The sequence below is a fragment of the Musa acuminata genome, chromosome BXJ3-8 (assembly GCF_036884655.1).
Source record: "Musa acuminata AAA Group cultivar baxijiao chromosome BXJ3-8, Cavendish_Baxijiao_AAA, whole genome shotgun sequence".
NCBI lineage: Eukaryota > Viridiplantae > Streptophyta > Magnoliopsida > Zingiberales > Musaceae > Musa > Musa acuminata.
In genome coordinates, this window is record NC_088356.1 from 45771476 (window position 1) to 45787593 (window position 16118).

At 42.4% G+C, this 16118-nt stretch overlaps 2 protein-coding genes across 3 annotated transcripts; both read right to left on the reverse strand.

Moving 5' to 3' along the window:
- Window positions 1-2270: 2270 nt before the first annotated feature.
- Window positions 2271-5953, reverse strand: LOC135644473 (receptor kinase-like protein Xa21). Its single transcript, XM_065162060.1, has 2 exons — window positions 3015-5953; window positions 2271-2809 (listed from the first exon to the last, which is right to left on the reverse strand). The coding sequence occupies exons 1-2, from the start codon at window positions 5902-5904 to the stop codon at window positions 2400-2402; spliced, it is 3300 nt and encodes a 1099-aa protein (XP_065018132.1). The 5' UTR covers window positions 5905-5953; the 3' UTR covers window positions 2271-2399.
- A 2384-nt stretch (window positions 5954-8337) lies between these two features.
- Window positions 8338-15685, reverse strand: LOC135644517 ((6-4)DNA photolyase-like). 2 transcript variants are annotated; one of them, XM_065162155.1, is made up of 14 exons: window positions 15208-15681; window positions 14745-14816; window positions 14476-14556; window positions 14131-14301; window positions 13988-14059; window positions 11702-11788; window positions 11519-11617; window positions 11355-11438; window positions 10574-10660; window positions 10398-10469; window positions 9713-9826; window positions 9509-9596; window positions 9349-9444; window positions 8338-8639 (listed from the first exon to the last, which is right to left on the reverse strand). In XM_065162155.1, the coding sequence occupies exons 1-14, from the start codon at window positions 15625-15627 to the stop codon at window positions 8500-8502; spliced, it is 1683 nt and encodes a 560-aa protein (XP_065018227.1). In that variant the 5' UTR covers window positions 15628-15681; the 3' UTR covers window positions 8338-8499. The 2 variants fall into 2 exon arrangements, with proteins under 2 accessions (XP_065018227.1, XP_065018228.1); XM_065162156.1 differs by lacking the exon at window positions 14476-14556 and having other exon boundaries at window positions 15208-15685.
- Between the last annotated feature and the right edge of the window lie 433 nt (window positions 15686-16118).

Here is a 16118-nt window from a genome sequence, read left to right on the forward strand (position 1 = left end):
CCATCTTGCATAGCCTTGGGGTAGTGCGGGAGTAGGCGATGCTATTCCGAGTTTTCTAGCATGGCTCTGTACTATGCAGTGGCATCTTGTATAGCCTCGAGCAACGCGAGAGCAGACGACATCGTTCCAAGCTTTTCGGAGTGGCTTTGTACTATGCGACGTCATCTTGTACGACCTCGGGAAGTGCAGAAGCAGGAGATCGTCCTGTTCGAGTCCGAGGTGTTGCGTCGAGCAATATACCATGTCAACTTTGAGGCTCTACGTTGATGCTGAATGTTACTATGAGGATATTACCAGAATATGTCTTATCACCAAGAAACCTATACGATGGAAAATGCATAGAAGACAGAAGTAGAAAGTCAATTATACTCACCGAAAGCTTAAACGAAAGTATCACAAACCCTAGAAAATCCCACACGCGATGCGATGCGATGGCAGTACCGAACCAGCTTTCTCCTGCACCCACCAACACAAGGAGTAAAACATTCTTCGCCCACTAAAGTGGGGAGGAATGCATATGAAAACCTCCACGTTGTATAAAGAAGTTTATATGAAATTAATAGATAGTGAAATTATTTTTTTATCCTTTTCATTCAAGTTCAATGTTTTACGGGAATCTGAATATTATTTTTTAAAATATAAGAATCAAAATATTAATTATAATTAACTAAAAGATAATATATAATTACTCCAAAATTTCATCATCTTTTACGGAGTAATCTAATCAAACTGACCGTCTTCGAGTCGTCGTTGCTTTTTACACTGGAAACCGTTCGTTCGTACATGTCACCATATTGGACGCCACACACACGTGCACTGCCTCCCAATCCACCTCATCCTCATCCTCGGCGGCGCCGCCGCACCCACCCGCCTCCCCCGCCGCCGGCGCATCATCCGATCGGTCCCTCAGCTTCCCGATCGACGGCAAGGCGGACGGCCACGCGCCGTGGTCGGAGGGGCACCCCATGAAGTAGGGCACGCCGCAAACGCCGCCGTTGGTGTCGATGCTGGCCATAACGGTGCACGCGGAGCTGGAGAACGATGGCCCACAGCTCTCCTCGTTGCCGTTGATGGTGACGAAGGAGGTCTCCTGGCAGCAGGACGGCGAGGAAGGGGGATGGGAGACGGCGGCGGAGCGTACCTCCTCCTCCAGCCATTTCATCACTTCCGCCACCGCTGCCTCCCCCATCTCCACTTCCTGCTCTGCGTCGAAGATCGCGGCGGGGATCGTTTTGACAGCGTTCACCACCTCTCCTCCGTCGTCGTCATGATCCTTCCGCTTTCGGCTGTCCGCCGTCTCCTCCATCGCTTCGTCTCTCGCAGCAGAGGAGGAGATCTGTGGGACGATATATGCTGGAGGGGCGAGGCTCGTCTGTCTCGACGGACACAGGGATTCGACGTCTCACATCACGTTACTACCACGGTGGGGTCAGTGAATAGATCCGTGACGTCAATAAGTACTGGGGATCCCTGTTTCCTGCGCCGTCCTGATAGGGATCCCCAGCCCCAAACTCGTCGGTGGGCGAGAGGAGACCCATTATATCATAACGTGGAAAAGCAATATGGTGAAGCGCAGAATTGTAGGACGTGGCACGAGAAGAGGAGAGGAGAGGAGAGTTTCGTAAACAAGTTGCGTGCTCGACGCATGAGACGGGATCTCCGGACATGTAGGTGCGCCGGCCGCTTCGCCGGTAGGTGTAATGGTGTACGTATCGTAACCTATTACCCTATATCTTAGATATGAGAACGAATCCGATGTATATACATTTGTTAAAGACTAGCAGATGCTCGAATCAAGCCAAGTCAATCATAAGATTCAGCAATCTTCATGAGTTTTGGCAGCTTTCCTTCTCTCGATCTAGAAAAGGAGCTGCAAACATCCATTTAATTTCCTTAAATCCTGTGATCGTGAAGAGGAAGGCGCCCGGAACGCGCTGCCACCGGTGACATTTAATTTCCTTAACAGCTTTGTGTCGGAGTTACCACTGTGAAGGTTGAGAAAACGCCATGGTGAAGAGGAATTAGGTTGACGCATGGCGTCTTTTCGTCTCGACATGATCCGAACTCATATGCAAGAGTATTCGCATAAGCTTTTGATCAGGACTCAGACGACTCCATTGCTCTAACATTTTTTCGGTTCTTGGCAACACAAACAAGAGTCAAATTCAGAAAAAGAAACAATCTCAGCAACTAGCAAGACGAAAGCCAAATAGTAAAGCACAAAACTAGCTAGTAGCAAACTTTGACGCCTCCGGTGATGTACGATTGATTATTCAGAATCTTTACGCCGATCCTACGTTACTTAACCATCAGGAAATTTGGGCAGACCTGCAACTTTCGTGCTCGACTTTGATAGTTTACTTCGCTGTCGTAGTCGATGGAGGAGCATCATTTCCGAGTTAGATTGCGACTCTTCTCCCACCTTGCACCTTATGCCTGAACAACGTGCTCCTGATCGCAACTAATTCACTGATCACATCTTTCATCTGCATTCGCTCCGGTGGCGATTCTTTGGTGCACTCGATGCCAATCCTAAGGATGGAGATTATGCACTCCACCGCATCTGCTTTCATAAGCTCCATGTCTTGATGTGCCTCTTCTTCATCTCCCTCCTCCATTATCAACTGCAAGTTGGCATCCATGATATCGGCGACACGCTCTGGGAGCGTCATCTCCACGTATCGAGGTAGACTGAGACCGTTCTGGGCAGTCACATCCGTAGGTTTCTTTCCCGTGAACATCTCTAGCACGACTATTCCGTAGCTGTAGACATCCCCTTCGGTAGAAGCTTTATTGGCCACTCCATACTCTGCATCATCATGGTTAGAGTATGTATTCCGCAAAACTATAACCAAAAAGAGATGTCCGAATGAATGCCACCACATCGGCCATGAGTTCGTAACTGGATTGAACTCAAACCATGGCCAGGCTTTCCCAAACTTACATCTTTATCGGTCAAAGCAATGGTAAACGAGAAATAATTAAGGTGGAGACGATAGAAGATGAGTGTGTACCTGGAGCGACGTATCCGATGGTTCCCTTCAGTATCATAGAGCTAGATGATCTTTGAGCTTCGGTGATGGGAACTCTGTTGAGGATCCTTGCCAGGCCGAAGTCGCCCACATGAGCCACCATGTCATTGTCCAGCAGAATGTTTCTGGGCTTTATATCACAGTGTACAATTGGATCTGGACCCTGGTGATGCAGATAGTCTAATGCGCAGGCCACGTCCATCAGAATGTTCAGCCTCTGGGTGAGGCTCAGCGTCCTCCGAGTTGGCCCTTGTGCGTCCGGATGAAGCCACTGGTCTAGATTCCCATTCGGCAAGAACTGGTAGACGAGTGCTTTGAAATCGTTGCCTCTGAAATCGATGCTTGCGCAAGCTGTCAAGATCTTGACAAGATTTCGATGGCGTATGTTCCTCAGCGCGTCGCACTCGGCAATGAAACTCCTCGAAGACCCTCTCTGCTGCAGGTTGAAGACTTTTACTGCAACGACGTCGTACACGTCGACGACGCCGTTCATAAATCCTTTGTACACTGAACCATAGCCTCCCGCACCGATCAGATTTGCGGTGGAGAAACCATCAGTTGCTCTCAGCAACTCGGCGTAGGAGACCTTCTTATATCGATCTCCGATGCTTGTCATGGTGCGAGTTTCCCGCTTTGACTTTAGTATCCAACGAAGAGCGCAGAACGAAGAGAAAAGCAGGACCAGGCACACGGTTCCAGCGGCAGCCGAGATGATGGCGATCAGCTTTGGAGATGTATGCTTCTTCTTCGTGGAGGATCTGTGGAAGGAGCACGGAGGCAATTTCAGATTCCGGACGCCCCCACAAAGCTTATTGTTTCCAGCAAACGAGAAGGCTCTCGCGTTCCGGAAGATCCCATCTGGTGGTATTTCGCCCTCAAAATTATTGAAGGAGATGTTGAGAAGCCTCAAGAATGGGAATCTCCCAAAAAAGCTGGGAATGCTCCCGGACAGGTTGTTCCGTGAAACATCCAATTCTTGAAGTCCCTTCAACCCGCTAAACGATGGAGGAAGGGGTCCGTCGAAAAGGTTCTCTTCCATATGGAGATACTGCAACACCTCACATCCGCCGATACTGCCAGGAATTTCGCCCGACAATTTGTTCTTGGAAACATCCAAAGCTCGAACATTCTTCAGGTTTCCCACCTGCGGAGGCAGGGATCCTGTCAGTGAATTGCTGGAAACGTTGAGGAACACGGTGAGAGTGGAGATGGATAGGATTTCTTTGGGCAATGTGCCGCTTAACTTGTTGAAAGAAAGGTCCAATGTATCCAGTGGGCAGCGTGCGAGAGTAAGAGGTATCGGTCCGTGCAGTTCATTGGAGGACACAAGAAGTGTAGACAATCCGGTTAGGTTGCCAAGGGTCGCCGGGATTTCTCCCGTTAACTTGTTATCTTCCAGAGCTATTAGTTGTAGACTCGGGAGGCTTCCAAGTGTTGCAGGAATCGGACCGCCGAGGAGGTTAGAGGACAGCCATACCTCGCTCAACTTAGCAAGGTTGACGATCTCAGCGGGAATGCTCCCAGCTATGTCGTTTGTGATCATGGACAGCCGTTCCAGGGTCGTAGACAAATTGGCTATCGATCTCGGTAAAATGCCGCCGAGATAGTTCCTCGATAGATCCAGTGCTCTAAGCTTGGTGCAGTTGGATAGCGCATCCAAAAAGCCCCATTCCACATCATTCCCTGCTTCTAGCTGGTTGTCGTAGAAACTCAAGATGTATAAATCTTTTACGGATCCCAAACTCGAAGGAATGGTTCCCACCAGGAGGTTGCTAGAGAAATCAAGATTCCTCAGCCTCCCAAGGTTGCCGATCTCGGATGGGATGGTTCCAGCGAGCTGGTTGCCAGACAAATAAAGAAGAGTCAGGGGGACAAGATTTCCAATCTCGGATGGGATGCCTCCTGTGAGTTGATTATTCGAGAGATCAAGCAGAGCAAGGGAGGAGAGATTCCCGACTGCAGCAGGAATCGCCCCAGTGAGTTGGTTGTCATCCAGATACAGAGTGGTCAGGGTCGTAAGATTCATAAGCTCCGATGGAATGCCGCCTGCAAGATAATTATAGGACAAATCAACATGTGTCAGGGACGTGAGGTTCCCGATGGCGGCAGGAACAGAGGCGGTGAGTTGATTGTGTTGTAAATTGAGCAGGATCAACTCGGCAAGATTCCCAATAGCCGGAGGAATGCGTCCACTGAGGCTGTTGTTCCAAAGCGATAGCACCTTGAGCTTGGAAAGGGATCCCAGCTGACTTGGGATTCCCCCCTCCAGCATATTATCCGTCAAACCAATAAGTTGGAGTTGCGAGCATCGGCCGATGCTGCGTGGGATTGCCCCGTGCAAGTTGTTGCCGTTCAGGCTGAGGTATCGAAGACGAGAACAGTTGCGAACCAGATTCGCCAGAATCTTGCCTCCGGCGAGAGGATTGTAGCTCAGGTTGAGATGTCGAAGACGGGACAGCAAGCCTAGCTCTTGCGGAATGACACCCCGAAGACGGTTCTCAGGGAGGTGGAGCCTCTGGAGGAAGGTAAGATTGGATAGGGAGGGAGATATGGAACCCGCCAAGCCGAGAGACCCCAACCGCAGAGCTGTGACACGCGGTTGATGGTTGCGGAGGCGGCACCTCACACCCCGCCACTGGCAGAAATGCAAGGATGCATTGTTCCAGGAGGACAGCGCCCCCAGGGGATCGTCACGTATGAAGGACTTGAAGGAGAGGAGCGCCGCGCGGTCGGTGGCGAATTGGGTGGGTGGTGTCTCCGATCGGGAAGCTACCGACTTCACAGGACACGAGAGGAGAAGAAGCACTCGTACGACAATAAAAAAGGATGGCCAAAGGGCGCATGCAAATATGGTCTTCCTCATGCTTGACATGCACGGAGGCTCAGAAACGATCGACTATATGACAGTCTCCCCCGCTCGCTCAAACACACACACACACACACACACACACACACTCTCTCTCTCTCTCTCTATATATATACACACATCCCACAGAGAGCTGGCATTAAAGTCGTTTCCAAGGTAACTTTTCTCTGGTCGGCAATAACTCCGTGCCTTAGATTCATCCCTCCGGTGCAGTGATCCTACCGCTGCATGGACCGTAAGACACGCACGTAGTTAGTCAACAATTGCGTTGAACGTCGTTGCACTCACACCGTGATGCTACCACTGCGGTGAGGTGATGTCAAAGGAGCATTCATCACGCACTTGGCCGTGGTCGTGGGAGACCATGGGATGGGACGGGAGTTTGTCTGGACAGGTGTGAATGAAGATACTGCACCTAGCTGTGTTGATCAAGAAACAACGACTTCAACGCGCGTCAATGATTCTACTGATAACAAAACCATTCGTCACGCACCAGAGGAGAAATATTTCAGACCTTTTAGACGGACGGTACCGGGAAAATGATTCCGGTTTCACACCATGAGAGACGTCGGAAGTAGGGGACGGATGGTCCAAACCATGATGGTGTTATTGGGAGGAGTAATCACGAAGTTAGCGTCATTGGAAGTCAAAATTCATCGTATAAGTTTGGTCAAGATATACACGGTGGTGCCCTGAGAAGATCATGAAGACTACTTTTGCCTACTTTTCAATGACAATTGAGTTCCAGAATCCAAAACCACGGATATACAAGCCTAATATTTAACTACTACCCTTAAGCAGCAGTTCACAGGCTTGGCTGCCCACCATCAGATCCTATGGAAATAAGTTATAAGTAAAACAATGCTGAATTCATTGGCGAGGGAATAATTATCCTGTCTGGATAGAGGTTAAACAACCAAAAGCTAGTTTTGCATCACACCAAAAGCAATTTGATACCTTATGTATTCAAGTACATAGATCCACCTCGGACTTCCTCCTCCGGTGCGCATCCCCGAAAGCAACATTGACCACATCCAAGGATCGATGTGTCGATGAGAAAACACATTTCTTCCAAAAACTCTCGACGGGGACTCCCTAGCGATCTCAATCTCGATCATCATCAAACGGGTCCACTCCGAAGATGATCATCATGACGGGGCCAAAAATAAGGAACTTAGGATCGACACAAAACTAAACCGCAGTGACAAGCATAAGTAAACGAACGAGTAGATTAAAGAAAAAATATATGCACCAGCCAGGAATCAAACTTAAGATCAACACTGAATCAAACAATACTGGCAAGCATAAGTTTAGTTCGCAATTGATGATGGCACGAATACCATCAATTCAATTGGTGAGTCGGTTTGGTTGGTGTAGGTCTATCACCGTGTCTCCTCTATGTTGACGTAGGGCTGTTGACGTAATGAACCGACGTAAAAGATCCACGTGAAAAACCGTCTACGAGGGATGCTTTGGCTTGGGAGCGAAGAAGTTAGGTAGAGGGATTGAGATCTTCTTGGCTAACATGGTTCTTTCTTGGTCATTGAGTTGCCTTCCGGTAGCGGGATCATCTCCTGGGCACCGATGGTCCTGTACGACAGGTCAGCATCGAGGGATTCTCGGCTCGACCCCTTCAAGGAGGGGGCATAAGTTGTATAATGGAGTGAGTGTCAAGCCCCCCCCTCCCCACCCCCCCCCCCCCCCCCCCCCCCCTTAGCATGAGGTGGTGGGTGAATTTTATTCCTCTCATTAAAAGTTAGTCGTGCGGGTTGTTAATGATCACCGATATTCTAGACAATCGATTCTTTTGCTCTGGATGGCATGGGTCGACTATTCCAATTCCATGTTGTGCAAGACTATTTTGCGTGATTACTATTGTTTTTGAGTTTTGTGTCATTTTGAGATGTGATCGATTGCATTACTCTTAAATGCTTACGTTACGTTGATTCAGAGATATCACATTGGTTCCGAGGTGGCTATCAACTGTCCCATATCACTAATAAAAATGTAAAAATTTGAAAGAATCTATATGGGTGTGACAAGGCATATACTATTGGACCACTAGTGCATCATCAATTTAATTATCAAAATTATTATAAATATTATTATTAAAATAAATAATATTTTAAATTCTTAACTCGATTTGCATAGAGGGTAATGAGCCTCCCCATAAACCCACTCTTGGGGGTATGGGTGTCACATTCTTCGAAATGTTATGGTAGATTATATAAACTTATTTAATTAGATAAGATATACTATAAATATAATTAATTATATTTAATTAAATAATATATCTTATCTAATTAAATAATATTCTATATTTTTGACATCCTCAGCCTTTGGTCTCTCTATAATTGCTTAGGAGCTTAAAATGCGTAACTTATAAACGTTATTATATGCTATTACCTGAGTTGGGCAAATCTGACGATTGCTAGCAAATTAACCATAAAAGACTTTCATATTTTATGTATTGTAGGCCCATTCCGCGTCATAAACTTCGACGACCAAAAGACAGTTTGTTTCTTACTTTACTTTTACTACTCTTTTTTGTTAACATGGTTTTTGCACAGAAAATGTTACGCAACCTATGAGCTGCATTCCTTAGGTCCGCCTTTTCCGTTTCTGCTTAGCTGTGGATTCAGAAGCTGCTACATTGTCTTCCTCTTCCACAGAACCGACCTTTCCATACGCTTCTCCCATCTTTTTTCTGCATTCTTTGTTCGCTTTGTCATGGACGACCACTGCAAAGTTATCGAAAGAAAGAATGCTAGTGATATCAAGGATAACTATACATACAAATGGTTGCTCAAGTAGTGTACTATGCAATTTCATTTTTCTATTACGCTAGCAATGGTTCATCTGCAGCTAGCTCCCAACAAAAGAAAAAGAAAGTGGATCGTATAGCCAATAAAACTGTCGTCGAATGACCATTCAGGGGCATGGATGCATGAAAATTATAAGTTTGCATTCACTATTTACTTTTTAACAACTCTTACGCATGGAATATCAAGTCAAAGTTTGACCAAATTATTCTGTGGAACATAATGGTTACCCATAAAGAAATTTGTTACTTGGGTAGATTTCTGTGCGTCAAACTTAAAAATGCAAGACTGTTTAATAAAAAAATATTGTTAAGCTAGCATATGCCATCTGATATACTTAAATAGGGCTATACCAATCATCATGATTTGATCTAATGGATAATTAATTCATTAATTTCATTAAATTCGATCCAATGACCTGAAATATTTAAGCCTATAAGTCAGTCTAGATCTTATCCTATTTTGATGTGCGACTAAACATATTTTCCTCATTAAGAAAACATATAAAAACAAGTAGCCGGTTGACCAGCAAACATTGTCACTGTTCCTAAGCTTATGCTGAAATATGGCCTACAATTGTTTCCATAATAACATTGAAGAAAGAGTGATGCAACATATGCAGACTGACCTGGTCTCGGATAATCTTTTCCAATTATGCAGTTTGCTTTCTTTTGGATGCTAAGTGGAGCTGTCCAAGGTTCATAGATGTACTCATTCGGCATATCTGTGACAAACCAGGTGAATTATCATCATAAAAATTAAATTGGTGTTGAAACAAAAATAAGTACCTTTTAGCACCGGGAGAAAGTGCCGAATATATTTCCCATCAGGATCATACTTCCGTCCAAAAGATATTGGAGAATAGATGCGGTGATACTGACAATAAGCAAGATGGCAAAATAATCAGGAAGATTTCCAAAATGAAACTGTTTATGGCAGATAAGGTGGAATCATTCAGTTTTCATGAGCTTTAAGGATGGTATGCTGCCTACCTGGTAAAAAAAGGCTGAACAAGAAAGCCATAACCAATTACCATTATTAATGGCCCAATCAGAATCGATCAGTAGTCTCTCAAAGACATCACGCCCTTTTTCCCAGTGGATAAACTGCATGTCGGTCAAATATTTCATCATCAAACAAAAAGAGGAAAATCCTAAGAAGCTATCCCAACACTCTAATTATGCACAAAAACTATAACTACTGCCTATCGACAAGATACAGGAGTAAAATAAATTGGGTATTCTATCCTGGTAGTTTTCAGAAAGCAGCCTCCCATATATTACCATTCATTTATATCATACTGTTCAAAGATTGAATCCAACGAAGTTTTTCCAAGGTTGACTTCATAACAGAAATTTGGCAGAAGCAATAACTTTATGTAAAGCTTTAAAATTCTTTCTGATCTGTGTTACAAAACCAGGGAGGGATTTGATTGGATCTTCACCTACCTTTCCCTTTAAAAAAAAAGAACCTTAAAGAGATTCTGTTATTTATCTTTTTTCTTCCATCAACAAAATACAATAAGCAACGCTAAAACTATAAGCTACAACATCCAATGTTTCAATCATCATTTTTCAGTAAGGAAAGAGAAGATCCCAAGTTCAAATGTTAATTTCAAGATAATGACAAGCAACAAACTTAATAATTAACTAAGTAATTTAAAATTTACACTCATACCAGATCACCACGTGTCAGGAAGCATGCAACTGAATGCCGTGCCAGATGGTGCATCCATCCCCATTTCTTAAGCTATTAGAAGATGCAAAAGCTTCAGAATTTCTGTTATACGGAAGTAAATATATAGCTTGGTTAAACATATTGCAAATTTTGCCTCATCAAAGGGTTGATCAAACCTGTATCATAATGGCATCGATCCAGGGATATCCTGTCCGACCTTCTCTCCAAGCTACAAGTAGTTTGTCATCGTCCTTCCAAGGAATCTGGAATTTCAGAATGTCTTCAGTTAAAAAAAAATGAATTGAGTAGCCTTAAAATTCCTGAGTAGGTTGCAATAAAAATAAAGATCTGGAAATCAAATCATATGAAACAACATTATATTAGAGAGGACATGCAGCAAAAAAAGCCTTCATAACATTGCCTTTAATTAGAGTGGGCAGTAGAATGCATGACTTTATTAATGACACAAACTTTGATGGCACAAAGGTCATTAAAAGCAGAATTTCTCTTTGGGAACTGATTATGACTCAGGGAATGATGATTATGTTTCTTTGGAGAATTACCTTTAACAACATATGAAATGCTGACAAGTTTTTGACAAAAATTAGCTTTAGACAGAATATAGTATCCATAATGATTAATAATTTTTCCTTTGTTTCCCTTTCCATATAAATAGTTATCCTTAGCAGTAGCACAAACAAATTTAATGAGAACAAAAGTACCAGATTTCAAAAGAAGATAAAACTGCAAGACCAACAAATGGGCATCAAGGCCTCTAACCTACAAGACAGACAGCAGAAAGCATTCACATTTGCAACTAGAGCCAGTTCAGGTGTAATTTAGATTTTCATGAATAGAGTAGCAATTCATAGTTTTATCCATACCATAAGGTATCGAAGTCTCTATTGAATATCAAATACAAAATGATATACTAAAATGCCCGAAGTTTTCACTAACTTGCTTGCATATCTTGTTTCCTCTCATCTGATCAAAATTAGGAGTTCCAAAAGCCACCGTGTAGAAGAATTCACGCCATAATAACTATCATAAATTTGATGGACAAATGATTAGCTAATTTTCACTTAGTAAAGTTGAAAATAAGGGGCTTGTTAAAAGCTAACCTGGCCAACAAGTGAAACTGGAGGGGATGTGTGTTTACCAACAGTCAGGTAGACACTGTGAAGGCAATGATAAAAGTACCTTGAAGAAAGACAACCAAACTGCAACATTTCAACTATTAAAACAATCGCACTGTTGTGACTTCAATATGTCTAAACTAGCTCATTTATTATTTATCAACTTACTTTCAGATATGGTGACAAGACAGTGGTTGCTGGTTTCCAAAATGCCGAGGGATCACCCTTTGGTTTCTCAAAATTTGCTACCCACTCCTACAAAATTCACAGGATTAGAAAGATAAGAAACTTCTACCAAAAGAAGAAAGATAAGCAACTGCTCTTATATAGACTTCGAAGAATTTATATCATTTTCTCACATTCTTTAGAAACCCTAGATAGTGTCATATCTAGATACCCCAAAGAGAAACCCAAGAGCACAAAAAGTATTCCTCACATCTTACTCTCTCCTCTCACCAAAACCTTGAGACTTAAAGGTGTATTTATAGGAACATACCCTAATTCACTAAGGAGTTTTGATTTAATTAGGATACTATCAACTAATTTGAGTACAGTTAGGACTCATAAAATACTTACCAATCCTAACAATATCTATTTTGGTGAGTATTTTTTTACTTTGTGCCTCATGTTGAAATTTAATCATTGGCTTGAAGAATTTACCATAGCTATACAAACTGAATCAGTTAATAGTCCAACATTTGATTTCAATAAGCCAGCCAAAACATCCTATGTAGTTGGAACCGAATCAATGGTGCTACTTGATTCCAGAGAGGCCTCCATCTCACTATCTTACCACCAACAAGATTTTTTCCTTTACAAACATTTGTATATTGAAAATCATGAATATCACCCTTTGTTTTCTGCACTGCGAATGAAGCTCGCTACCATAGGTACTTACCATCCCCTACATGTACAACTTGTTTTCAACCCTTTGAGGTCTTTAATATACTTCCTCTAGACGTACAATCCTTGATGTAATCTTCCTTTCATTAGGACTCAACTTGTCATTCAGTGAATCAAAACAATCCTTCTGAAAGAAAACATGAGTAACATAAGAAAATCTAAAAACCAATTTTTCTAGAAAGATGCATCATTACCTTTGGGTATTGTGGGGACATCTCTATCACCACTCATCATAAGAGAGCACTCATCGATCTCTTCTTCCTATTTTCTTTTTTTCGGGACAATTTTGCTTGATATGTTCATACTCTTTGCATCTATAACACTAAACATTATCCAAAGAGTTGACTTTTGATCCCGACCTACCACACTGAGATCTATCCATCTGAAAATCCTCCTTGTCAACCTCTACTCTAAGAAACTAATGTCTCACCATCAATATTCTCAGATCATTTTTCTTGGTAGCATGAGACACTAAGGCTTCTTCAACTTATTCTAGAATTATTGTATCCTTCTTATACAGTATTATCTTTACAAAGTTATTATAGGAGTCGACTAGCGATACAAGAAATAACAACTTATCTTTGTCATCAATCTTCACATTAACTTTTTTCAGTTGATCCAATATTCCTTTTAATATGTTTAGATGCTCTACCAAGACTCCACCTTCCTCCATCCTCGGCTTGTATAACTTTCGCTTTAGATATAACTTGTTAGTTAAGTATTTTTGCCAGATAAAGCTTTTCTAATTTATCCTATATTATCAGTGATGCAAAGATGAATAGTACTCACGCATTTTGCATCAAACTCCTTTAATCTTTGTCACTCTTTTTTTATTTTCATGCTTGTCCTTTCAACGTTCTTACTAGACCTTGCTGAATAAGAAGATCATTCACCCTCCATTGCCATAGAGTGAAAATATTTTTTCCATTAAATTTCTCCACAGTAAAGCCAATAGAAATAATCGATGACATCTTTGTTGAATCTCTGATCACTATATCTTTTAGGCTCTATAACTACTTTGTTGGGGAGGGAGAAGAGAAAAACAAAAACCAAAAAGAGAAATCCACCATAGATCAATAATCAAATAATGTATCAGAAAATCAACGCGACTAATATGGCTTGACAAATCTTGCCAACATCCACGGAGAAAACCAAATTCCTCAATATATACAAGATCAATTATAAGACCTTAATTTTTCCTACTGAAGCACATATTTCCTTGTTGACCCTCCCATATAAATATCAAAGAATTTACATTATTTTTTCACTATCTCTAGAAACCTTAGAGAGTACCCTCTATAGATACCCTAGAGAGAAATCCAGGTGCATCAAAAGTATTTCTCACTTCTTTCTGTCCCTCCCCCCACCCCCCTCTCCTCACCAAAGTCTCGAGACTCAATGTGTATTTATAAGAACAAACCCTAATTTACTAAGAAGTTTTAATTTAATTAAAAATTTATCAATTAATTTGAATATGATTAGGATTTCTAAAAATACTTACCAATTGTAACAGAACTATTGTATGAATATAAGTTAAAAAGGATACAACACCTTATCTTTAAGAACTTCCTTCAGTCTTCGAAGAGCTTCTGATTCACCACCTCCAAAAGGTGAAAATTCTTCCTACAAAAGCAACCCACGACATAAGCCCACGTTTCTATAGTAATCAACCAATAATGCTGGAAGCTGAAGACCTGTTCTATATCTTTGTAGCCAAGTTCTTCAATTGTTGGAATATTTAGCAATTCAACATTCCCAACATTTCCAACAGGAGGAAGTTCAGAGTATGTTTTGGCAAGAGGGTCTGGGGGTTTTCCAGCAAGTGCCACGAATGACTGATAGGTCAAAGGTGGTCTTCCTCCATTCTTTATAGCACGAGATACATGATAGAAAACAGTAGCGAAATGAGTTAGCAGCACAAATACGAGTAGATGCACAGATTTAAACCATCTCACACCACAATAAAAAGAACAGAAAAGAAAATCATGATGCACAAGGATGCTATTCACTATTAATTTATCAGAAGTTATCAGTACTACCTTCTTAATAACCTCCGCAGGGTCAAATAAAGTATGGCTCACGGGAGAGAACACTTCAATTCCAAGTTGACTGGCAAAATCCTTCAGGAGTAGAGGAAATTTTTTTTTCAGGAGTCAAGGGCGAGCTATGATTTTGTTATTATTAGTCAAGTTAAAAGAGGTTGAGCTTCAAGAAGTTAAGGTAGGGAATCTGTTCTCAGTTCTAGAATAGTTTTATGATAAAAACAGAGAAACAAGAAATAAGAAAGGTGCAAGTTAAAACTATTCACCGTGACTTGTCTGTCCCGAGCTTGACCATATGGTTCCGTGTCGAATTCATAGCAGAGCTTCCGAATATTCCACTACAACAGACAGCAAAGCAATCAAAACAGAACAAATACAAACTAGAGTACAAATTTCAACTCTACCTCCATATATTGAAACTACTCATCCTAAAATACTACAATAGCATTACCAGCTAGATTTCTAGAACACGAAAAGAAAAAGAAGAGACCAAAACCAATGGGGAACTTCATAACAAAACCTCAAATAAGGAAAAGGAATGCAGATACCACGCTAAGAACAACAACACAAAATCACCAAATTCGCAAAAGAAATCACTTACCTTCTAAAGATAATTACGCCAAAAGGCCAAAAAGATGAAGTAAAAGAACAAGGGAAACACCCCTAATACATATCTCAGGAAAACAGAAGAGAGAGAGAGAGAGAGCGATGTCACCGAGGCTCACTCACGTCCTTGAGGATCTGGCAGACTACCGAGGCTGGTTCAGGGTGCCCCTTGAGGACAAGGAGGCGGGAGCCAAGGTTGCGGAGGCTGGAGTCAAGGTCGAGGAGGCAATCGAGGAGAAAGCGGATGCGGTTGAGGCCAGCGCGGGCAGAACCAAGGGAGAAGGCAGAGGGGTCTGGATGAAGGTAACGGGGATCGAGGACGAACACTGGGAAGATGTGGCTGGATCCCCTGCAAGCGTAGTCCAGCGCGGGGTTGTCGTGGATCCGCAGCCCCTTCCGGAACCAAACCACGGCGTTCGACTCCATGTGATGCGACGTCACCAACAACCAAAGAAAGACGACGATGGAGATCGCAGTTATGATGAGGCTTCGGCTCTGCCGCTCCTGGAAGCACCGGTAGCGTAGAAGTGGTTTGATGCACATCGGACGGATAGCATTTGAAAGGTCGGGCAACGATGGGGAGCGGTTACGCTGCTACCACGTTGCCCACTGTCTGGTACTTCTCGTGCTGACCATCACCGGTAGCTCTCAGAGACGACTGCTTGGGTATATTGATTGTGGAGATGTATATTTGTCATTGCATCATATGGTTGGATTTACTTTGTCCGAAACCCAAAAACCATAGTGTCACTAAATATATGGTTCATTGGAGATGAAAGGGTTGTGTTTTCTATTAATATAGTTAACGAGATTATGATAAATAAGATTATTTATTTTATTTTAGAATTATAAATTTTTAAAATTTTAGAGATTGTAATACTAATAGATTCAAATATAAAGGATAATATATAATTAGTACCCAACCTTTAAGCACAGCATGTCTAAGTGTCTCTTCTTGAAAATAATTTGATGTTACCCTAATTAAAATTTTATCGAACATTGAATACTGTTAAGAGGTGATTTTGCGCGCATGA